Raw genomic sequence first — 25,752 nt, forward strand, 5'->3', positions numbered from 1 at the left:
GTGAGAACTGGTGTCATGTGGAGTATCTTGGCCTTTTGTCTGCTGATGACGTTGGCATCTAGGTTGTTTGTATTGCTTTGTTGTTTGTTTTTTTGGGTGTTTGTTCCTTGGTGGTCCTTGATAATGGTTCCCCCTCTTTGTATGTTGTTCATTTTAATTCAGTAATTGGTCATCCAAAAAAAATAATGTTTTCTGTAGTAGCGGAAAAACATTGACATCATTACATTTATTTTTCAACCGTAAGTACGTAGTATGTTTGTTAATAGATGCATGTCTAAGCATGACTTATCTCTTTTAATCATTCTTTAATTGTATTTGTTCACATTTTAAAAGACCCAAAATATATAGAAAAGAAAATCCACCAAGATACATCATTTTAGATACTCTAAATTGGTAGCATTTTTGTTTTAATTTTCCTCTTCCAAATTGTCGTTCTTCAATTGCTTTGGTGCATACCCATCTTTTGTATCAAGATTTCATGTGTTCATAAGGATAGCAGTGAATTGGAGGCATCGTTTCTCCCCTTCTCATAGCTCATCATGTCCATGTATTAAATGTAAAACTTCATTGATTGTGGACCTCATGCTGGGCATAAGCTCGGCCCATGACAAGACCCTTGTACCTGATGCCCAATATTAATGGGCTAAACTTAGGCTCTGTTTATTTTGACGTAAAGTGTTTTTGATGTTTGGCGAAGTTTGAGAAAACCATCTCAAGTAGGGCCTATGACCCATCGCTTTTGCTGATTTAACATATCAATAAGGGTAACTCGTGAATATGGACTTCCATCCCTCACATTTCTAAAAAATTCAAGCAATTTAAGAGAGATGGGCTTACGAGGCCCACTTACCTCGGGCAACGACGGCAACCTAGGATGCAAGATTCACCTAGTCCCATACCCCTCTCTTAAGCTGTCCGAATTTCAGAGAAAAATTATTGCAACCACATAAGAAGAAATCTCAATCCGGCCCCACAACCCTTAGGTAGAGTTGTCCGAATTGGTTTCAACTTCGGTATTATAGAAAAGACTACAAAAAATTTCCTGTCAAAAAAAAAAAAAAAAAAATACCAATTGTCCATGTTTAATCCCTCCCTCTATCACGGTGAGTGTCAGTCCCACTCACCAGCAACCCAACTTCCATCCCACCAACACTGCCATAAGTATTCACGACATTCTAAGCCTACACTCCCTAAACTCCCACTACTGCATAATGAGCTTTCTTGAGTTTCAAGATGCTATAGCTCTAAAAAACGAGCTATCAATTACCCAATGTCTTTCTCCCTCCAACTTCACACATCTTCCTACCACAAAAATAGACCCACTTTCTCCCCCAACAAACAAACAACAACAATGAAAACCCATAAAATAAAATAAAATAAAATAAACAGAACAAAATGACAGTTGAGTGTTTCAGTGCTCGGCTGAATTTGAGCTTATAACCGTGCCTTCACCGTCAGTCGAAGAGCCAGGCAGTTTGCTTCCTGTGCTCAACTTCTTCACATCCTGACTAGAACATATGAAGATTCTTCTCACCATGTTACAGAATTCCCTGCAAGTCAATAACACAGAAGAAGAAAAACAGTAAGCTGAGGAACATGTCATATAGAAACTTCCAAACAGTTTTCAGTAACAAGCAAATTCTATTTTGTGATAGATAGTACTGAAAGAGAACTTACTGCCATGGATAGTCGCCCACAAGCATCATATCTCTTTCATCATCAGTATAGACGATTTCCCACTTATCACGAGGGTGAAGCTCTCCCTTGACGTCAAACATCTCCTCAATTTCGTCTATAAGCTGATCATATCCTCTCAACATGGTTAAGTCCACAGCCCGACCAACAGCAACCCCCTGCATTTGAACCTTTTGCATTTTTTAAGAACAAACACAAAAAGTAAATTTTCAGAAATTAGCAGAGGGGGCCACAAACTCTTGAATAGATTTGTTTTAGTTTCAAAATATTTCTCATTCAGCACCTTGGTGCGACTTCTAGTTGAAGCAAAGCAGTTTTGCCTGCTCTGAATCTCTTTTGGAGGTACTTGCATCTGTCCCACTTGCGTGTCTTTAGAGTCTCTCGATAGATCAGACTTATGGTCTGAATCAGTTGCTGGCAGGGTACTGACATGTCTTTCAGTGGAGCCATTAGAGACACTGATAGGTTGTGCATTTGCCTTCTCTACTGTAGGTGAGCTTGTAGGGTGGTTAATTAGATCAAAACCAAACAACCGGTAACTCGTAGCAGTGTCAGCTTTCTTTGCTTTCTCAACTGGGTCAGGAAATGAGTCATTCTCTAGCTTCGACAAGTGTGGAGTTGAATAGCTTGGGAGAGCAGCCCAAGCGGAGACACTTTTGCTATCGTCCACCATGTCCTGAAAAAGATGCTGAGTAACACATGTACGAGGAGAAGATAACCAGCTCCCATCAATTTGAGGCCTTGAAATCGAGTTGCTGCTGTTGTTGCTATTAATATCTGTCTGCTTGGGATGCCACATAATATGATTTTCACTTCTGTTGCCTTCAGCCATAAATTGTGTCATTTCATGGGACTGCGTCAATCCAGGGTTCCAAGATTATCTAATACAAAAAGTAAATGGGTGAGAATAAAAAAAACAAAAATCTCACCAAGATTTGGAATTTCAATGGGTGTTCGGGGCCTTTTGTTCTTTGCCACAGCAGATTGAGCCAGGCTTGCAGGTACAGAAGCCACAAAGGGCTCTATCTCCCATGGTGAAACCCTATCAGGTCTTGAAATTGATGCAGGATCATCCCATTGAACCTAATAAAATGAAGAAAACAATAATGAAATCTGATTGCCATATTAATTTGAAACAATGAGGAAGAAGGGAATAAAGAAATTACTTTTAGTGATCGCCATCTTGAACCTGACCAGTGAGGAGAAACATCTTCAACCCCAACTATTGTGCCCAAAAACCTAACCAATCAAAATTTGGAACAAGAAGTCGAGAATCTTTATAAGAAAACTCGGACAACGAACAAACTAATAGCAACTATGTACTAGGATTTTATTACCTTCTCTCCGGAGAATCCTCCCCCTCAAAACTCATCCTAAATCTCATGCCAACTCCGAACTTATTGTTAACAGCCTCCAAATACTTATTCAAGCTTACTATGAACTGGCTCGTCCTGATCATTTTAACCAAAGCAAACAAATTAATGATAAGATACCCTACAATAATTATTCAACAGAAAAAGTCTTTTTCCAGTTTGTCTGAAAGAAGGAACATATCACACCTTGGCTTATAATAGACTATAAATAGAGTTTGGGTTGCAACAGCATAAGATGCAGTTGCAAGCACTCCTAAGTGCATGCTCTGACTCGAAATCACAGATGATGGCATGCTGCTCTGTTGACGGGCAAGGCGCCTCACCCCTACGCGCAACTCCCCATTTTCTGCCCTAGAAAAGCAATTCCTTAATGAATTAAAGCTTTTTAGAAATGGAATATATAACTAACAAGAATATTAGCAAGCACCAGAAATAATATAAATAAAATGAGACCTTCAATAAAAATAAAATAAAATAAATAAGAAAGGCATATACCTCAGAAATACAAAGGTATCCCCTGCAACTAATCTCTTACATGTCACAAAAACACTCCATCCTGTCGTAAGCAAGTGTCTCCGCGGTTGACCTGTCCATTGAATCACAAAAGAAGAAATATGAGTGACAACAGATTCTCTTGTTTGATTTTTCAAACAGCATGTACGTCTAACACTATGAATTAATTTAACAAACTCATGATGAGTGAATAAACCCCATCTCTTCCGAGATCAATAGAACCAAATCAAAATCACAAGGACAAGAGTAATAAGTAGATGAAATTAGTAACCTCGATCTAAAAATATGCTTAAAATGCCATGCATAACCATGAAGATCCTTAGCAACCAATTCCTGGGTCGGGGTTGACTGCGTCATATCCTGAATTATAATCCAGACATGGAAATCAATAACATGGAATTATCGAAACCAAGAAAGAAAAATCAAATGTAGTAATGCAAAGAAAATTATTACCAGTGGAGGAAGGCATTCAGTGGCGTGCTTGCGGAGAACGGAAAACCCACCATGGGGACTCGTATCAGAGGCAGTTAAAACTTTGCAGAACGAGTGAACTGTTGTTCTTGGATGTTCAGGAGGGCAGGGATCCGGACTTGTAGGCTCAGTTTGCTAAAAATAATTCAACACAATTAGAATCATTCCAGTCAAGCAAAAAAAAAACATTGCGACCAAACATTGAAAGATGTTGCTTCTTACAACTAATTCTGGCTGTAAAGTGATTTGTGCATGAACCTCATCTGTTTCTTGTTCCGCCTAAAAAGTACACCAAAAAAGAACAGTACTCTCTTACGGGATCTATTAATTTGGAATCAAAAAGTACACATAGATTCCGTAAGAACGCAATTTGTTTTTTTTTTTTTTTTTTTTTTTTTTGGGTGTTTGTTTCCCTCTTTGTAATTGTATGTTGTTTATTTTAATTCAATAATTGTTCATCCAAAAAATTTTTAAAAAAAAAAAAAAAATGTTTTCTGTTGTAGCATTAAAGTTTTATATTTCGACGTAAAATATTTTTCGTTAAAAAATGTATATTTGGTAGAACTGGACTATGCATGAGTCTAAGCATTTGGAACTCTCAACAATGATTAATTCTTTTGGATTGGGATCTCCTCTAATTGATTGTACGAACTGCATATAATTCAGGTAGTCTCATAAAGCAGGTGTTATAGAGCTCACATGTCCCCAGCAAGTGGCCCCACATCGTAAGTTGTTCAGAGTAGGTAAGCCTTGCATGAAGAGTATCTCGTATTATTAGGCTGCTAGAATTTTTAAGAAATTTGAGCACTCTAAGAGAGATGGGTTTATGAGGCCCACCTACCTCGGGCAACGACAGCAACCTAGAATGTGAGACTCACCTGGCCCCACGGTGACAACCCCTTCTCTTAAGTTGTTCCAATTTCATAGAAAAATTATGGCAACCAAATAAGAAGAAATTTCAATCTGGCTCGTAACCTTTACGTAGAGTTGTCCGAATTGGATTCGGCTCAAGTACGTACTATAGAAAAGACTACAAAAAATTTCCTGTTAAAAAAAAAAACAAAAAAACAAAACCAATTGAGCATGTTTAATCCCTCCCTCTTTCTCATAGTTGTCATTGCAATACAATCATGAAATTAATTGTAAAAGTACGAAAGCCATAGGCAAAGAATTCGATGAATCCAAACAAGTCAAGACAAAGTCAAGGAAATCTTGTCCGTATGCTCTTAAGAAAAGAAATACACACAACACAAACCATGACTCCGATAACATATTAATTTTCCAATTTGAATTAACTTGAATAAATTATATAATTAAAGAACAATTAATAAATTACATGATAAATGTTATAATATTAATTAAAGGATGATGATATACACCACATTTTTTTATCTTATAACTATTCTACAATATTGACGTGGCAATCACAACCAACTCTGAGCCGAACAGGGACATTTCTGATTTCAATTACATATGTAGTTGTTGTGGAGAGTCGTAACAATATCATTTTTTTTTAGGGTGACTTCCTATAAATTGTTTCTTATTTAACTAATAAGAATATCTGAGATAATTAATTGGAAGTTGAATCTGTTTATCTCAAAAACTCGCCGGATTTTGAATCATTTCGCAAAGTTCATTACAGTACTGCAAACTAACCTGCGCATAATCTTAATAGATGGACCGTTTCTACAAGCAAGAATAGAGGAGGCATTCCCATTTTAATCCTCACCTGCACATAACTTGACTCATGATCGCAACTCGCAACAAGACAAAAATAATTTTTTACTTTTGACAAATTCAAAAAAATAATTTAAAAGTTTTAAATATTTACATTAGTTCCAAGAATATGATATTTATATTAGTCCCAAAAAGGTGAAGATTTTCCTTTATAGTCATTGTTAGAGTGGTCCTACTGTTTGTCATAATGCACCCCGACAGACAGGGGGCAACCGGTCAAAAATTCCCCTAAAAAATAAGAGGCTAGTTATAATTTCGCGGCATTGGTGGTTACGGACCAGCCCGAAAAGTAAACAGGCCTTGTTGGACCCGAGGGCCAACGGGACTTGACATGGACCGGAGCTCAACCAGCTGCAGTAACGTTAAGGTAATATGTAAACATTATATTATCAGTTGCATACGAGATTGGATGGGTGGGAATTAATGGGATTTTAAGACGCAAATTAAAGAAAATGGAAAAAGAAAAAGTTGACATGGTTGAAAACCCCGCATCATTTCTCTTGCTTTTTATCACATGCTGCAATATTACTCCACTTTATACTCAAACTAAAATTCGATATTCTTAATTTGTGTACAATAAAAAAAAAAAAAAAAAAAAGTAAGTCTAGAATAAATTTGGCAACATTTGGTGTACGTTCATAAGGAGAATATCGTTATGAAAATAGCGTTAAGAGAACACAGAATTTGATGTGAACCAACTAGCAAGTAACAAAATACTAAAAGGACAAATCGGGCAGGTCCGTAAAGGGAACCTATTAAATAATACTTCTAATAATCAAAAAATGAAACTTATATACAAAGTTGTTCAGTCTCACAACAACACAGCATGCCTAGCTCATGAGTCAGAATTTGACTTCAGCTAGTGATCTCTAATTGGAATTAATTAATATAGATTCATGTAATAATCACCGATCTTCACTAATATATATGTTTAATTCTTATATTAATTATAAGATGATTTTGCATTTTAAAAAGTCAAGTTGCAAGCTTTTGATTAATATTGAGGAAGATTAAAGATGTCTCGTGAGTTCATTAACAATCTACGTATTGATATACAGATTAATCTATAATATTTTAATTAAAAAGTTTTAAATATTTAGATTAGCCCCAAAAATATGTTTGGGGATACTAAAAGCAAGTTTTGTAGGCTTTTCTTCTTTGTCCACTTGCTTAATTTGCATCAATTCTCTTGCTTTTATCTCATGCAATTACATTCAAACTAAAATTCGATATTCTTTGTGTAGATTAACAAGTATAATATCGCTTTTCCTTGGTTTACTTTTGATTTTGGTGTTAATAAAGGAGAATATATTATTTTTATAATTAATTAACACGAAATTCGATGAGTTGGAGCCAAGTCATCAATAAGTATTCAGTGAGTACAAGCTAAGCCAACCTTTACTTGCCTTTTTTATTTTATTTATAATAAAGATATATCTTTATTCCAAGTTTAGTAACTTTTGTGTATGGTACGTTTTGGTCACGTTAGGATGATCATTTTTTTGGGGCCAAAATTGCCCTCAAAATTCTAAACTATTGGAATCGATGGAAGGAAGATAAGTATGGATACAGGTTTTTTCATTGCCCATATACCTTTTAATAATTTCATCAAACATTTTTCAGTTGGGACCTATCATCTTTATCTTGCATGCTCTCTCAATTCTAAGTTTCTAACCACCTCTCCCTCTCCCTCTCGGTTGTAAGAGCACAGACAATGAGAGATATCTTCAGAGAGATGGAGAAGTACTGCGGTCATGACAATTGGTTGTATACTGAGCACCACTTGATATACAAAGAAGAGTCAAAAAAAGATGGTGAGAAGAAAGTTGATTGCTCGCATTGCAACAAACCAATATGGGGTTCCCTCCACAATTGCGTAGAGTGTGGTAACCTCCCCGTTCATAGATACATTTCATACAGCGACAATCATTGCTTGGACTTCACAGAAAAGTTGGAATTAAATGATGGCAACAACCAAGTTGTTTGCTTTGTGTGCGGTGAACCAGTACTATTGGGTGCTCCCGCCTACAAATGCTCCATCTCCGAATGCAGCGGCTTCATCATTCACAAATCATGTGTCGAGCTATCTCAGGAGATAAATCACCCTCTACACCCAGACCATACCCTTTCTCTCTAGTGGAAGTATAATGAACGTTGTGATGCTTGTTGTACATCTCACGATCGCTCTTTATTTTACACTTGTAATTCGTGTGATTTCCAACTCAACATCAAATGTGTTAATTATTATTGCTTGCCAACTAATCCTAATGACTGTCACAAACACGAATTCTTCCCCATTTGGAAGTGGCGGGTCCAGTTCGATTGCGAAGCTTGTGGAGAGGAAATTTAATCAAGGGCATCGTCGACCTATGTAGTATCTGCCAACTCTTGGTTCACAAAAAATGTGCTGAAATTCCACGCACCATTAAAATTGTGCTACACAATCACTTACTCAACCTCATCTATTCTCCTCATGAAATCAATAAGCGTGAAAACATGTTCTGTAGAATATGCGGCAACAAGGTAAATACAAAGTATGCAGCTTACAATTGCGAGAAATGTAGTTACCACATCCACACGGAATGCCTAAGACTTTCTTGGGATATGTACAAGGAGGAGTCGCCTACGACTAGTGAGTCGGTTCCCAACAATTTCGTTGGACGTTCAACTGATATAATCAAGGCGCTTAATCAAGCAGAGGACAAAGGACCTCACCCTGAGGAGATCAAACATTTCAGTCATGATGATCATCAACTTAAGTTAATCCTCTGCGATGATGAGGTCAAGGATGGTAAGCTTTGTGAGGGGTGTACGGACTTCATAATTTCGGCCCTGTTCTACAGCTGTGCTCAATGCCAATTCTTTCTCCATACTCGATGTGCTGAACTTCCCACAACGATTGAGTAATACCGACTTCTCTACTTTTGCACTCTCACCCTCCTCCCACGACACCTACCAATAGTGGGGTGTTCTTTTGCAATATTTGTTCTCGTCATCATCATGGCTTCACCTACAATTGTCCTGAATTTGTTTGACTTTGGAGGTTCTTTGACGTTCAATGCGGTTCAATTTCGGAAACGCTTAAACACAAAGGTCATCAACATCACTTTTTCCTTGCTCTGGACCTTAAGAATAGAAAATGCAAAGCTTGTCCCAAGGACAACGAGAAGTATGTATTCATATGCACCAGTTGCGATTTCATCTTGAGAATTAGATGTGCAAATCTTCCACTAGTATCGAAGCATAAATATGATACACATCTCCTCAAGCTAACCTACGTTGCTGAAGATGATTCTGAAGAATATTATTGTCTAATTTGCGAAGAAAAAAGAGACCGGACGCACTGGTTCTATTACTGTAAAGAATGCGACTTCCCTGCTCACCCTAAATGTGTTCTGGAGAACTATCCATGCATGGCAATTGGAAGTACCTACACAAGTGAATATCACCCGCACCCTCTCACATTTGTCCAGAAGACTAAAGACTCTCCCATATGTCGTGGCTGTCTAATTGATTTAGATGATGTGGTCCTAGAATGTAGTCAATGCAAATTCAATGTCCACCCTCCTAGACCTTACTTCCCTGATTGTTTGTGGATGCTAAGTGAACTTGAAACTAAACCTGAACCTGGACCTGCAACTGACTTGGCTTTTATCTTATAGCTTCCGATGAAATTGGCAACTTCCTCTTCTTTTTTTTTTTTTGGCAATCTTCTCCTTGAACCTGAGTGAACAATCAGCTAGGTTGTTTGTATTGCTTTGTTGTTTTCTTTTTTTTTGGGTGTTTGTTCTTTGGTGGTCCTTGCTAATGGTTTCCCTCTTTGTACGTCGTTTATTTTAATTCAATAATTGTTCATCCAAAAACAAATATTGTTTTCTGTTGTAAGTACGTAGTTTGTTTGTTAAAAAAGAAATGTTCATCCCAAAAAAGAAAAGTAAAACATTGACATCATTACATTTATTTTCCAATCGTAAGTAGGTAGTATGTTTGTTAAAAGATGTCTGAGCTTGACTTATCTCTCTTAATCATTCTTTATGACGTAGCGGAAGATTAAGGTAACTAATCAAAAAGCAGTGTCTTTGATTTTGCAAAGAGAAGCGCCTTCGTCTTCTACCCAAAAAGATAAAAACAAGCCCGTAGGCTAAAGAAATATAAAACTCCGCGGAGTATTTGAGAGAGAATTTTCTGATTTTATAACAATTCAATTGATTGAGTTTTACATAATAAGCAAGCCTATTTATAGAAAAGAAATACTTGTAGAGAAAGTAATTCTAATCCTAATAGTAATAGTAAACCTTAGGGTGCGTTTGAGATTGCGATTTCGTAGACAATAAGTGCGATTTTAAACCAAATCGCAGAACATAGATCGTTTGGGAACTGCGTTTTTAAAAATTGCGATTTGAAAACGCAGAAAATTTGCTTTTTCAAATCGCAGATAAGATGGTGCTTTTTTGAAAACGCAGAATTTTAAAAGGTAAATTCGCAATTTTAAAGGCTAAACTGTGATTTTGCCAAACGCTTAACTGCGTTTTTAAAAATCACTTTTTTCAAATCGCACATTTTAAAATCGTTATTTTAAATCGCACTTTTTGAAATCGCAAACCCAAACGGACCCTTATTCTAGTAACAATAGTAAACCTTATTCTAGTAGTAAAAGTAAATCTAATCCTAATACGGAAAATAAATAAATAAAGCAAATCTAATCCTAGTAAGTAAAGAAAATAAAGTCTTAATTCTAAATAAGGAAATAAAATAAAATAAAATCATGGCTTGACGATCAAGTCTTTCCTTTTGTACTTCCATTGTCTGGGAACATGTAAACTTCTAATCAAACGGTGTTGCTTCAATATTATTTTTGACATCTTTTCTATTTTTGTTTTCACCGAAAATATTAGTAAATTCCGTCCTATATCACTTTAATTATATTTGTTCACATTTTAAAAGACCCAAAATTGAAAAGAAAATCCACCAAGATTTCATATGTTGATAAGGATAGCAATGAATTGGGGGCATCGTTTTTCCCCTTCTCATACCTCATCGTGTCCACCACGTTAATTTTGATAATCTTGTAAAGAAATGCTGCCGCGTGAAGAACTACATATCCATGTGTTAAATGTAAAACTTCTGTGGACCTGATGCTGGCATAAGCAAGGCCCATGAGAAGACCCATGACCTGATGCCCAAGGTTAATGGGCTAAATTTAGGACCTGTTTGTTTCGACGTAAAACGTTTTTCTTCTAATTGGCACGTACGAAAATTACAAATATTTTTTTATATATATTTTTTCATTCAATCATATTAATCTATAATAATCTTCACAACATAAAAATATTAACTTAAAAATTTGAGTTCGGGAGAAAATTGAGAAAACCGCCTCAAGTAGGCCTATGGCCCATCGCTTTGAATACGAGGGTTGTCCAAATTGGATTCATCCCAACAAAAAGAAAATAATTATATATGAAAATAATTTTTAAAATCAATTTAGCACATACTGAGCAATTTCATTATGACATTATCAATATTCACCAATAACTATAATCTCTAAATTAGAAGACTGCTTAGATTATGAATTGGGTTTAGAAAACTAATCTCAAAAAGTACGACTAGATTAATTTGATTTTAACTATATAACAACATAAAAAAGAAAATGCTATATATTTAGTAGACGGTAATACGATAAGTCATTGATTTTTTCTTTTTACGAGTCTTAGCTTATTGATCTAAATTAAGACTAATTTTCACTATCATGTCATCCAAATTATATAATAGTTTACTAAATAGCATTACCCAATAACTCAGATAATATAGTTGTTATTATAATAATAATATATTTTGCTTTTACCCCTCCTATCCTTTGTGAATGACATGATTGTATACTGCTAAAACAAGTCAAGGAAATCTTGTCCGTATGCTCTTAAGAAAAGAAACACATACAATACAAACCATGACTCAGATACCTGCAACATATTAATTTTCCACTTTGAATTAACTTGAATAAATTATATAATTAAAGAACAATAAATTGCATGATTAATGTTATAATATTAATTAAAGGATAATGCTATACACTGCATTTTTATCTTATAACTATTCCACAATATTGACATGACAGTCTCAACCAACTCTTGGATTTTTTTTTAACAATGATTGATTGAATTGTTGGTTAGAAGTGACATATCAGCATTATGAGATAATACTGTGGTTTCTAGTATTTCTCTTAATTAAATGATTAAATTCACTATTTCTTTTGAGCCTAAGTTTTTGTTAGAAGTTGTGCTTTAATCTAGTACTAGAAAAAATGTCCCGAATTCAAACTCTTAGTCCATAGTTAAGTGGTGATTTAACAGTAAACTATGTTAAGCAAATTTCAATGTGATGAACTATACATTTGCAAACTAGGTTATTTCTTGTAGGATAAGGATCTCCTACAATTTCAAAGAAATTGTAAATTCTAAAATTACAAAATTCAGGACATTCCTAGCATCGAACGACTTGAGGAATGCCACTTATTTTGTAGGTGAAGGATTTCCTACAATTTTTTTTTTTTTTTTAAAAAAAAAAAAAATTGCAAATTTTAAAACTACAAAATTCGAGACGTTCCTTGCATCGAACGGCTTGAGAAATGCCATTTATTTAACAAGTGGCATTTCTCAAGCTGTTCAATGCGATGAATGACCTAAATTTCATAATTTTAGAATCTTTGAAATTGTAGGGGTCCCAATCCTTGTAGTAGTATGTTGCATATTGTTTGCTGCGTAACATAAATTTCATTGTTTAGTGATTGAATTGCTGCATAATGTTTTTATTTTATTTTTATTTTTTTAAAAAAAAAAATTGTAATAAATGCTCACTCTCGTGTGTATTAACCAGCTAATCTCTCTGTTTTTCACTTTGAACTTCCACCCATGAATGCTAGAAGTGCAAACACGGTCGCTGGTTAATGCAGAAACATGACATAAAAATGAAATGAACCGAACAGGGGCAGAACAGAAAGTAGAAATGGTGGTCTTGGGCCAACAGGGAGTCCTAAAGCAATTTCCTGAACAAGTTCTGTCCAGCTCATTAGAGCTCTACAATGACGCACCTTCACGCTACGATCAACAGGAAGGATAGCCGGCTAACCAATAATCAAGAGGTCACCACCCAATCAGGCTATTTTATTACGTGAGAAATGCTACATATACTTAATTTTTTATAAAAGAAGTCTTACTAAGAGAATGTGAAGTTTATTCATTCGTACCCGTAACATTTCTTTTTATTAATTGTTTTGATCATCTCTAATGAATAAGCTCCACATTAGTTAGTAAAGCTCGAGTTATAAAACATGTAGCATTTCTCATCATTTTTTAGGGTGACTTCCTAAAAATTGTTTCTTTATTTCACTAATACGAATATCTGAGATAATTAATTGGAAGTTGAATCTGTTTATCTCAAAAACTCGCGGGATTTTGAATCATTTCGAAAAGTTCATTACAGTGCAAACTAACCTACGCATAATCTTACTAGATGACCTTAACCTTCCTTAGGTAATCCCCTGTTCTCAGCCTTTTTCCTCTGTCGATCCTTTTTTTATTTGATTTTTTTTTTTTCTGTTGTGTTGTTTGCTCCAGCGTTTTCTTGTACCATTTGCTCAGAGAAGAAAGGACAAAAAAAAAACAAAAAAAAGACAGAGCTGATAGAGTAAGAGTAACAGGACCTTGCCAATTTCCAGTGGCTAAAGAGGAAGATTAGTTCCAAAACACATGTATTTACAATCACAAGAAACAGAGACCCAACCAGCGCCCACCTACCCACCACTCCCCCTCCTCCTGCGTCCAATTATTCAGCATCCTGCTATCACGGTGAGTGTCAGTCCCACTCACCAGCAACCCCACTTCCACCCACCAAGACTTCCATAAGTATTCACAACATTCTAAGCCTACACTCCCTAAACTCCCGCTACTGCATAATGAGCTTTCTTGAGTTTCAAGATGCTATAGCTCTAAAAAACGAGCTATCAATTACCCAATGTCTTTCCCCCTCCAACTTCACACATCTTCCTACCACAAAAATAGACCAACTTTCTCCCCCAACAAACAAACAACAACAATGAAAACCCTTAAAAAAAAACAAATAAACAGAACAAAATGACAGTCGAGTGTTTCAGTTTTCGGCTGAATCTGAACTTATAACCGTGCCCTCACCGTCGGTCGAAGAGCCAGGCAGTTTGCTTCCTGTGCTCAACTTCTTCACGTCCTGACTAGAACATATGAAGATTCTTCTCACCATGTTACAGAATTCTCTGCAAGTCAATAACACAGAAGAAAAAAACACTAAACTGAGGAACATGTCATATAGAAACTTCCAAACAGTTTTCAGTAAGAAGCAAATTCTATTTTGTGATAGATAGTACTGAAAGAGAACTTACTGCCATGGATAGTCGCCCACAAGCATCATATCTCCTTCATCATCAGTATAGACAATTTCCCACTTATCACGAGGGTGAAGCTCTCCCTTGATGTCAAACATCTCCTCAAGTTCGTCTATAAGCTGATCATATCCTCTCAACATGGTTAAGTCCACAGCCCGACCAACAGCAACCCCCTGCATTTGAACCTTTTGCATTTTTGAAGAACAAACACAAAAAGTAAATTTTCAGAAATTAGCAGAGGGGGCCACAAACTCTTGAATAGATTTATTTAAGTTTCAAAATATTTCTCATTCAGCACCTTGGTGCGACTTCTAGTTGAAGCAAAGCAGTTTTGCCTGCTCTGAATCTCTTTTGGAGGTACTTGCATCTGTCCCACTTGCGTGTCTTTAGAGTCTCTCGATAGATCAGACTTATGGTCTGAATCAGTTGCTGGCAGGGTACTGACATGTCTTTCAGTGGAGCCATTAGAGACACTGATAGGTTGTGCATTTGCCTTCTCTACTTTAGGTGAGCTTGTAGGGTGATTAATTAGATCAAAACCAAACAACCGGTAACTCGTAGCAGTGTCAGCTTTCTTTGCTTTCTCAACTGGGTCAGGAAATGAGTCATTCTCTAGCTTCGACAAGTGTGGAGTTGAATAGCTTGGGAGAGCAGCCCAAGCGGAGACACTTTTGCTATCGTCCACCATGTCCTGAAAAAGATGCTGAGTAACACATGTACGAGGAGAAGATAACCAGCTCCCATCAATTTGAGGCCTTGAAATCGAGTTGCTGTTGTTGTTGCTATTAATATCTGTATGCTTGGGATGCCACATAATATGATTTTCACTTCTGTTGCCTTCAGCCATAAATTGTGTCATTTCATGGGACTGCAACAATCCAGGGTTCCAAAGAGTTGATCCAGTGGAAGTAGTATTGTCTATACGAGAGAGAGAAGAAAGATGAGGAATTTAGAATGTAACCAGCTTATCTAATACAAAAAGTAAATGGGTGAGAAGAAAAAAAACAAAAATCTCACCAAGATTTGGAATTTCAATGGGTGTTCGGGGCCTTTTGTTCTTTGCCACAGCAGATTGAGCCAGGCTTGCAGGTACAGAAGCCACAAAGGGCTCTATCTCCCATGGTGAAACCCTATCAGGTCTTGAAATTGATGCAGGATCATCCCATTGAACCTAATAAAATGAAGAAAACAATAATGAAATCTGATTGCCATATTAATTTGAAACAATGAGGAAGAAGGGAATAAAGAAATTACTTTTAGTGATCGCCATCTTGAACCTGACCAGTGAGGAGAAACATCTTCAACCCCAACTATTGTGCCCAAAAACCTAACCAATCAAGATTTGGAACAAGAAGTCGAGAATCTTTATAAGAAAACTCGGACAACGAACAAACTAATAGCACCTATGTACTAGGATTTTATTACCTTCTCTCCGGAGAATCCTCCCCCTCAAAACTCATCCTAAATCTCATGCCAACTCCGAACTTATTGTTAACAGCCTCCAAATACTTGTTCAAGCTTATTATGAACTGGCTCGTCCTGATCATTTTAACCAAAGCAAACAAATTAATGATAAGATACCCTACAATAATTATTCAACAGAAAAGGTCTTTTTCCAGTTTGTCTGAAAGAAGGAACATATCACACCTTGGCTTATAATAGACTATAAATAGAGTTTGGGTTGCAACAGCATGAGATGCAGTTGCAAGCACTCCTAAGTGCATGCTCTGACTCGAAATCACAGACGATGGCATGCTGCTCTGTTGACGGGTAAGGCGCCTCACCCCTACGCGCAACTCCCCATTTTCTCCCCTAGAAAAGCAATTCCTTAATGAATTAAAGCTTTTTACAAATGGAATATATAACTAACAAGAAGATTAGCAAGCACCAGAAATAATATAAATAAACTGAGACCTTCAAAAAAAAATATAAAATAAATAAAATTATGCGACAAGATGAAAAAGAAAAGAAAAAAAAAGAAAAGGCATATACCTTAGAAATACGAAGGTATCCCCAGCAACTAATCTCTTAGATGTCACAAAAACACTCCATCCTGTCGTAAGCAAGTGTCTCCGCGGTTGACCTGTCCATTGAATCACAAAAGAAGAAATATGAGTGAAAACAGATTATCTTGTTTGATTTTTCAAACAGCATGTCTAACACTACGAATTAATTTAACCAACTCATGATGAGTGATTAAACCCCATCTCTTCCGAGATCAATAGAACCAAATCAAAATCACAAGGACAAGAGTAATAAGTAGATGAAATTAGTAACCTCTGAAAATATGCTTAAAATGCCATGCATAACCATGAAGATCCTTAGCAACCAATTCCTGGGTCGGGGTTGACTGCGTCATATCCTGAATTATAATCCAGACATGGAAATCAATAACATGGAATTATCGAAACCAAGAAAGAAAAATCAAATGTAGTAATGCAAAGAAAATTATTACCAGTGGAGGAAGGCATTCAGTGGCGTGTTTGCGGAGAACGGAAAACCCACCATGGGTACTTGTATCAGAGGCAGTTAAAACTTTGCAGAACGAGTGAACCGTTGGTCTTGGATGTTCAGGAGGGCAGGGATCAGGACTTGTAGGCTCAGTTTGCTAAAAATGATTCAACACAATTAGAATCATTCCAGTCAAGCAACAAAAAAAAAAAATTGCTGACCAAACATTGAAAGATGTTGCTTCTTACAACTAATTCTGGCTGTAAAGTGATTTGTGCATAAACCTCATCTGTTTCTTGTTCCGCCTAAAAAGTACACCAAAAAAGAAAAAAACAAATGAATAAAGTTCTTCCCGAACTGACAATTTTTACAATTTATTCCAATGTTCCGTTTGGCTGCTGAGAAAATGCAGAAAATAGAAAGACAATAGAAATTGTGTTAGGAACTTCAGTTCCAATCACTTGGGAACCCATAAAACTAAAATCCAATTCAAATGAGCCAAACTCAACTAATGGGTCCAGCTGATCTGGGTTTATATTATGTTTAATAAAACCCATACATTGAAACACGCCGGAAACCAACCCGTTATTTTCTTTCCCCCGTTTTCTCAGTGACCAAACAGAAAATCCAAAAAAATAAGGGTAAAAAAAAGAAGAGAGAAAATCAAATAGAGAAATACCAGTAGCTCAACGTTAATAACATTACAAAGAATCTTCGAGGGAAGATGAAACAGTGGAATCCTCTGATTTAGTTCCTGATTTGTTGATGCCTCTAACTGCAAACAGCCCAAAAATAGCAAGTTTTTTCAATTCACACCAAAAAAAAATACACTCCCAAAACAGGAAACGCCATAAAAACGAAACCCACTCTTTCTTTCTCGAGAAACACTTTTCCGGAAAACACCTCCCACCGAAATAAACAGAAATTAAGATCCGAAACACAAAGATATAGCTGATAGCATTAAACACACACACAGTTGTTCATGTGCCCCTGCGGGAAATACGAGACCCCAAAAAGGATCCCCCCATAAAACCAAAACCCCCCATCTTTTTCGAGAAACACTTTTCCACCGAAACAAACAGAACCGAAGATCCGAAACACAAAGATATAGCATTTAACACATACAAACACACTTACCTGTTCCATGTGCCCCTGAGGGAAGTAGAAGACCCTCTCGCCGACCTGAGGCACGTCCACGAGTGGGCCCGCGCAAGCCTTCCATAGCTCCGCATACAGCCCATCCCTTCCACGACCTAAGAAAACCAAACCAAAAAGGGCAATTTTTTTCACATTTTCCCGGAAAAAGAAAGAAAACCCAAGAAAATTTTCAAAAACCAACGGCCATTTCACCTTCCGCCGAAACATTTGACTGCGAAAACGACCCGCTTCGATTTGCCATCATTGAAATCCGAGTCAAAACACCGAAATTCCCCCAAAAAAAACAAAAATAAAACCTCACGTAAAATGATAAAAATCCCTCCAAAACCCCGTATCTCACCTCATTATATACAAACAGCACCCACAATAATCAGCACTAAATTACTCCCCACCAATTATAATCAAACCCGAAGCCGTTCAGACGATTTTATCACCTCAAGCTCCGGCTTTTCGGTTCCAATCCTGCGCTTTTACACCGAGTCACACTTTCTCGCTCTCTATCTCTCTGTAACGATTGGGATCGATTCGAAAGCGTAACGCAAAACCACCCTTTGGGCTCTCCCAGAAGCGTTACGGAACCACCTTGTGAGCTCGCAAAGCCGCTTTCTCTCACTAGAGAAACTCTCTCTCTCTCTCTATGTTTCTCTCTCTACGACACTCGGACACACACTCTGCAAAACGCCGTTTCGAAGAATCCCCAAATCCGCTTTGCGCGCGTCTTATTATACGCGACTTTCTTTGCTTTAACTGTAACTCTCTCTCTCTCCCTCTCTCTCTCTCTCTAACTTAATTAACCGTAGTTATGATCTAACCGGAGGGACCCGGGTAAACGGAACGACGAATCCAACGGAAAATGTTAAAATATTAATTAAACTATTAAACATATCATTTTCTATCAAAATACTAAGAAACATCACTTTATTCCTTTTCTTCTGCAAGTTAAAAGTACAGAAACTTCCTTAAACTATCAAAATAATAGAGATTAACATGTTAAACTATGATTTTATAAAATAATTTGGCTTAGGTCCATTTTAAAAAAAAAAATAGCCTATGTGTTGCAGTTTTTTTAATGGTCCAGATTTAATTTCTCTTTTTTTGTTTATGAAAAAATTGAAATTACATTTAAATAGTTGAAAAACTACAACACACAGGAACGAAATTAGAAGATATTATGGGTAGGGGCCACGGGACATAACCCCCCTCCAAATCCGTCACTAACAATACATGCTGCATTGTTTTTTTACCGCACTTAAGCCAAATCTTTTGAAAAAATGTTTGAGTATTATAGCTTTTATTATAATTTTTTTTATAAATTGATGTGGCAGGTCGACTGTTTATAATTAGTGAAATAATTAAGACCATGTGGTTGGCAATATATCCACTAACTAATTAAGTTAACAAGTTAATTGTTTTTTTTTTCTGCTTATAAGAATCAAATTATGGACCGACACGTTAATTGATAAGAAAATTTGTAAAAAAACAAAATTTTAATAGTCCTAGCAGCCATCATGATTTCTTAAAAGACTGCAATGAGTTAATTTCTTACTTTTAATATCAAAGCTGATGATTCAGCAGGAATTGCTTATGAATGCAAGTAGACTTCCCAAAAATTCTTTATATGTTATTACCACGATTAAAGTCGACTTAATAATGTAGGAATTCTAAAGAAAAACTAATATCAGTGTTTGGAAGGATTATTCTCTCTTTTTTAAAAAAATAAAAAATAAAAAATTACATTTATATAATTCTCAGAAAAACTGAAATCGGAAAGTAGAGATACTAAATTCACTATAAACAATACCGGAGATAACATCAGAAATCTCTTCTATCCATGTAAAATCTACGATATGTCGATATGAGTGATAGCCTCTCAAGCTAAACCATAAATTCCCTACAACAAACAATGCCATAATTTCATAGAGGAAGTGATCATGGAATGACCATGTTTGTTATTGTGTAATCATCCCTTAAAAAACGCCATGAAAATAAGTTCATGTTTTGTGGTATAGTTGCAAGCGTTTAGCAATTAATGACAATTGCATGATACTTGGTAGAAGAATTTATGCTCGAGGAAGAGTATAATCGATATGACGATAGATTCACGTGTAAGAAGAAAATTATTGAATATACAAATATGAGTGAAAAGTAATTAAATTACGTAATTAAAAGATATCGTTAGTATAACTAATCAATATAATGTATTTGGCTTAGATGCTGTAAAAAAAATTAAAAACTATAGTATATGTGTTGTAGTTTTTCGACGATTTAGATTTGATTTCAAGTTTTTCATAAAAATAATAATAATAATAATAATAAAAAATTGTAATTAAATTTGGACCATTAAAAAAATACAATATATATATTGTTGTTAAATCATAATAAAATACTATTTAACTCAAAATTTATTAATTTAAAATTTTGAATTGAACAATATCTTGATATATTATATTATAGTCTAATAAAAGATTCTCCCGAAATATTTGACGTCATTGTATTGTAAAATGCTAATTAAATAATTAAATTGCTCCATTGTTCATAAAAAATTGATACTTTATTCTAAAGCTGCGAGACTAAGCACTACGTCTGGGTGTGCCGTGTGATAACGGCGGGGAGTGTTTTTTAACATGATTTGTTGGTGGTACGGAAACATTGGGATGCGTGAGAGAGGGAGTAACGGTAGCCGTTAGGTGGTGTATTTCCGTTACCGTTAGCTGCCGTCCCTGTCGCTGTCTGCTTCGAAGCAGGCAACAGCGTTGGCTCGAGCCGACCCGGCAGTGTTTGTTTTTGTTTTTTCTTTTTTTGTGGGAATTAATGATTTGAGTTTGACCTGCAAGACTAAGGATAATTACGGTGGCTTGCCATTGGGATGTGGGGCCCGAGTGGACACGTGGAACCGTTGGATCTGACTCTTTTAATCTGCGTGCGGTCTCGCTGGTCCCACGTGGTTCAGTCTTGTGGCCCCTCGCTTGGTTATAGGGCGTTGGAAACTGTGTCGTTTGGTTTAGTTTCCTTTTTCGAAATATTGGGGAGTTTGTCTTTTATTATATACTTGATTTAGGTATTGTAAAAATATAACAATAATAATAATAATAGGTAATTTCTTGTAAAAATAACAAGTGGTTTAGATAATTTTTTTTCTTCTAACAAGTAATTTAGACTTAATTTTACTATTTTTAAGCCAAATGACACCGTGTCGGGCTAAGAAAGAGTCTTATGAAAATGTTTAGGTATAACTAGATTTGACGCCGTTTCAAAACAAATGACATATTCTATTATTATTATGAGAAAACAAAATAGAAATTTATTCACCATATCGTCTCATCATCTTTCTCACTTTTCCACCACCTCTCATTTTTACGGGATTTTCAGCCGGATCTTTTTATAATTGCGTCGTTTCCGAATCAAAATAAAAGCTTTTGATAATCAATTCATGAGATTCCCAATAATTCGAGATTTCTTGTAATCGAACATGTAATTGTGAAATGTCCTTGGTGGGGTTTATTTTTTTGAACACTACAATTCAAACAAAAAAATTGTAGAGAATCTCGATCCAAATCGATGAAAGAGAGAAAGGTGGTCACCGTTTGAAAGAGTTGTCATTTTAAACAGATGGTTATGGATGTGAAGTTGCCTAAAATTTCATGGGTTTGGTAGTGAGAAAAGTCGTGTATAGTGAGGGTTGGTCCCATGAATGCAAGTTGATCATTGAAATTCATAGTTATCAAAGTGTTGTATACAATTGAATGATGAGTTTGGTAATTATATCCAGTAGCATAGCTAGGTGAAGGCTTGGGGTCCAAGCCCCCCCCCCCAAGCCCCAAGCTTTTCAAAAAATAAATAAAATTAAGTTTTTTTCCTTTTTTTTTTTTTTTTAAATTTTGGCCCCCTCAATTTTTTTTTTTTTCAATTTGACCCCTCAAAGTCTAAAAGTTGGCTCCATCCCCGATTATATGGACAAAAATTAAATGGCCATGAAGGTTGGTCCCCATTTAGGATCAATCTGAGTATAATCTTGCCATGATGTCCTATTCCTTAGTCATTATTAGATGCAATTCTCGATGGGATCTAGGAGGGGGGAAGAGTTTGGATGATGGACCACCTCCACATTAATTTTTTTTTTTTTTTTGTGTGAAAAAAAGAGAAATCTTGAATGTTCTATCAAAAGAAAGGGAATACATTTATTTATTATATTCATTTTATATGAGTTATCATAATGTATTTTGAATAGCTTTTTATGTCAATTATTTATAAAAAAAGTAGTTGATATTGATAGACACTTAAAACACAACACATTGACAGCATGAAATGAGTGTGAAGAATATTATTACTCTTTATTGAATATTATGTACAAATTCACACCTATGATTTACGATCAACATGTATTTTTTAAAAGGTTATTCTTGGTTATTGTGTTGGGTTCATTCCGACATCTATCAGAATTTTTTTTCGCCAATTCGAGTGAGAGGAAATGCTTTCACTAGTATCTATTAAAATGATATTTGTCTTTAAAGTAAATGTATGTAAAAATTACGCGCTCTATTAAAAATGTAAGTCTTATGAATGGAGGTTGCCGTTGGTGGGATTAAGATTCTTTGAAATTAAACTATTACATAAATTTGAAAAATGAAATTTCAAGTGAGTGCTCTTGGACTTGGATAAAAAATTTAAAAAAAAAAAAAAGTGGTATAATAAATGGCATCCTCATTTTGTTTGAAAGAGATAGAGTTAAATGAGTAAAGCAAAACACTCGAATTATTACAATTTTTACTAAAATGTCATTTACAAATTGATTTGGAAATACGTAATTGGTGAAAATTGAAATAATTAATAGAAATTGATAAGCCATATTTTTTGCTCAATTATTTCACCATTGACACATCAGTTTGTAAATAATTTTATAATAAAAGTTATAGTACCTCTAACACTACTCATGAGAAGATGACATGAATAGTACGTTTATTATGTATTGCCACACCAATTTGTATGAAAATTATAGCACTCTAAGCATTTTTTACAAATATTATTATTCCAAAGATTTGTTGTCAGGGGCGTAGCTAGCATTTGAGATTGTGGGGACAAAATTGAAAAAAAAAAATAGGGGCAAAACTAAAAAAATAAACAATTTAAGAGTAAAACTTTAATTTTTAGGAAAAATCCCCCCAAGCTATAAGGTGACTCCGCCCCTGTTTGTTGTGCTATTTGTTGATAAAATGTCAAAGCTCTTAATAATCTCGTTGCCTATCTTTTCTCTTACCACATATGCATGGGCAAAACTTAGGTAGAAGGTAGGGAGGGCTTCAGCCTCCCAATTTTTTTAAAAATTATATTTTTATAAGATAGACTCCTAATTTTTTATTTTTTTTCTCCTCAAAAACAGTTTTTATATATATAATTTTACAATTCATATCAAAATTTCTACCTATATAGCATTCTTTATGTGATAAATGCAACCTATTATATTATGGGTAGCAAGTTGGGAGAAAAGCATGCGTCGAATGGCATTCTTCAAACCTTTAATAGTGGCGATTTTTTGAATTTATAAACCAGAAATTTACTCATGAACAACTACCTTTCTTATAATTCAGCTTAATTTTTTAATTTTATTTTTATTTTTTATAACCGATGATTTAACATAATATCGCTAATGTCTTGAGTCAAAATTTTGATTCAGTAGTAATTTACTTCCTATTTTTAGTTAAAATACTTTATGTGTTGTTTGGCCTACATGTGAAAGAACGTGTTAAAATATTAATTAAATGATTAAATTTATCATTTTTTATAATCTTAAGCTTTTAGATAAGTGGTGATTTAATAATGAACATGTTGTCATCGTTAGAAATCTCTTAATTATTTAAGTTTGGCCCACATGCCACGTACATACCGTTTAATCATACACAAATTAAGGGAGCTCGATAATTTATTCCAAATAAAAAATTATTTGCGGAATTAAAAATAAAATTGATTTTTATTCTTTGATGGAATGAATAATTAAAGTATTAGTGGGCATAAGTTAGAAAATACTTTTCTACTAAAATATTTGTTCAAAGTTTTTGTTGGCGAGGTTCTTTAATTCGCTTGAGAAAATATAGCCGGAGGTAAGTCTATTTTTTTTTCTTTCTCTGCTGTGTATTTTAATATATTATTGTTTTGTGTGCTAACAGTCATATTTTATTTCCTCTTTAACAGTAATTATGATTAGTATAAGAAATTAAAGTAGTAATATATATGTTAGTTTATTTAAACACAAAAGATCAGTATGTATTTATGGTCTCCATAAAATATGACAAGTACGATGTTGTAACATTTATTTGTATTTTATATTCTTTTAACAAGATCATCATATACATATATATATAAATGGTAGATCTGTCACATGCAATAGCTATCTATGATGAAAAATATATATAATATTTATCATCGTATTCTTTCCATGTCTTGTTCTATCTTTTCTAGAATTTACAAAATGTCGACACGTTTGTGTTGGTACATATTATACCCACGCTTTGTGTCGGTGTTTGTGCTTCAAAGGTTGGCACCACAAGCACAGCAGCCATCATCCATGATCTATATATATATATATAAAGTTTTTTCATAATTGGTTGTTCGAATTGCATGTAATTTTATAAAAAGCGTAAGTGGATCTATTTGCATAGGACAGTTCGAGGTGTAAAGCTTGGTATCTATTTGCAAGACTTACCTACTAGGGTTGGTGGACTCTGCACCCGCCATCTATGTGCGCATGCAATTCGAGCAGCCAATAAAGAGATTCTGCAAAGAATTTCGATCCAAGTTAAACACAATCTACAAAACAAGTTGGCATAATAAATTGCAAATTACCAGAATAATAACATACACGTATTAGGCGCTTAAATTTAAAAAGATTCTGATCCAAGTTAAACACGACCCACAAAACAAGTTGGCAATATTAAAGTGCGAATCACAAGAATAATAACGTATGTGTCTCAGGTGCTCGTTTCGATTCGAGTTAAATACAGTTACACAGTTCAGACAGCTAATTGTAAGAGATTCTAATCCAAAATAAGCACACCGATCCTGCGGAACAAGTTGACAATAGTAAAATGCAAATTACAAGAATAATAACATATGCTGTCTTACGTGGGATTAGGTTGCTTTTGCTCCATCTAGGAAGAACAATATAAAGGAAGAGAGGATTTGTTAAATTCAGCGTGGGATTAATTAATGTCCAGTTTCTATTCCTACTTTGCATCTTTGGCACCTTAAGCAACTATTTGTCCCCTAGAAGAATATGTGATATGTTTATGCAAGATGCCTAACCCCACCACTTTATTTGTTCTTTCCTAATCACCAATTAGTTTAAACAAGGAATGGCATGCATATAATGTCTTTGTTTGTTATTTTTTTTATTCTTGAAACAAAAGTATTAACAAACATCATAAAACACAAAATACTCACAAAACATTCAAAACTGTTTTCATCTTAATGTTTACAATATATGTGTTGTAGTTTTTTCAAATGTCAAGATTTAATTTCACACTCTCGCTCTTTCTCACGGATAATTTGGAATTAAATCTAAACCATTAAAAAAACTACATCACATATGTTGTAGTTTTTTTACAGCACCTAAGCCAAATTATTTTCAAATAATAAAAAAAAACCCTCCAAAATGCATTAACAAACAAACCGAACATACATTTTGAAAGGGAAGAGTTTTTTTTTTTAACAAAATAAAATCAATAAAATTTGATAAGTAAATTTTGTTTAGTGGCTAATAAGCCAAGTGTCACATGAATTTCTCTGTTAGTTTGTAAAAAACTTATAATAATAATTGTAGTATTCTTAGCCGTAATCTTTTAAAAATGGTCAATTATGCTCCAACGCGACCTTTCTTTTTTTAAAAAAATAAAAAATAAAAAATTATACTTGACCAAATAAATCAGCATCTTGAATGAAGAGAATTTTTAT

The 25,752-nt window shown here is 34.9% G+C and overlaps 1 protein-coding gene and 1 pseudogene across 2 annotated transcripts; both read right to left on the minus strand.

Annotated features, from left to right (window-relative positions):
- Positions 1–1,376: 1,376 nt before the first annotated feature.
- Positions 1,377–5,769, minus strand: LOC133854531 (auxin response factor 9-like; annotated as a pseudogene).
- A 7,693-nt stretch (positions 5,770–13,462) lies between these two features.
- Positions 13,463–18,516, minus strand: LOC133853823 (auxin response factor 9-like). Of its 2 annotated transcripts, none has more exons than XM_062289849.1 (14): positions 18,001–18,516; positions 17,788–17,903; positions 17,330–17,425; positions 16,899–16,955; positions 16,655–16,807; positions 16,477–16,561; positions 16,192–16,282; positions 15,847–16,011; positions 15,625–15,738; positions 15,454–15,526; positions 15,217–15,370; positions 14,498–15,117; positions 14,197–14,372; positions 13,463–14,070 (listed from the first exon to the last, which is right to left on the minus strand). In XM_062289849.1, exons 1-14 carry the CDS (start codon positions 18,050–18,052, stop codon positions 13,932–13,934), a joined length of 2,091 nt encoding a protein of 696 aa, XP_062145833.1. In that variant the 5' UTR covers positions 18,053–18,516; the 3' UTR covers positions 13,463–13,931. The 2 variants fall into 2 exon arrangements, with proteins under 2 accessions (XP_062145833.1, XP_062145832.1); XM_062289848.1 differs by having other exon boundaries at positions 14,197–14,384; positions 18,001–18,515.
- Positions 18,517–25,752: the final 7,236 nt, after the last annotated feature.

This window comes from Alnus glutinosa, chromosome 13 (genome assembly GCF_958979055.1).
Source record: "Alnus glutinosa chromosome 13, dhAlnGlut1.1, whole genome shotgun sequence".
Lineage (NCBI taxonomy): Eukaryota > Viridiplantae > Streptophyta > Magnoliopsida > Fagales > Betulaceae > Alnus > Alnus glutinosa.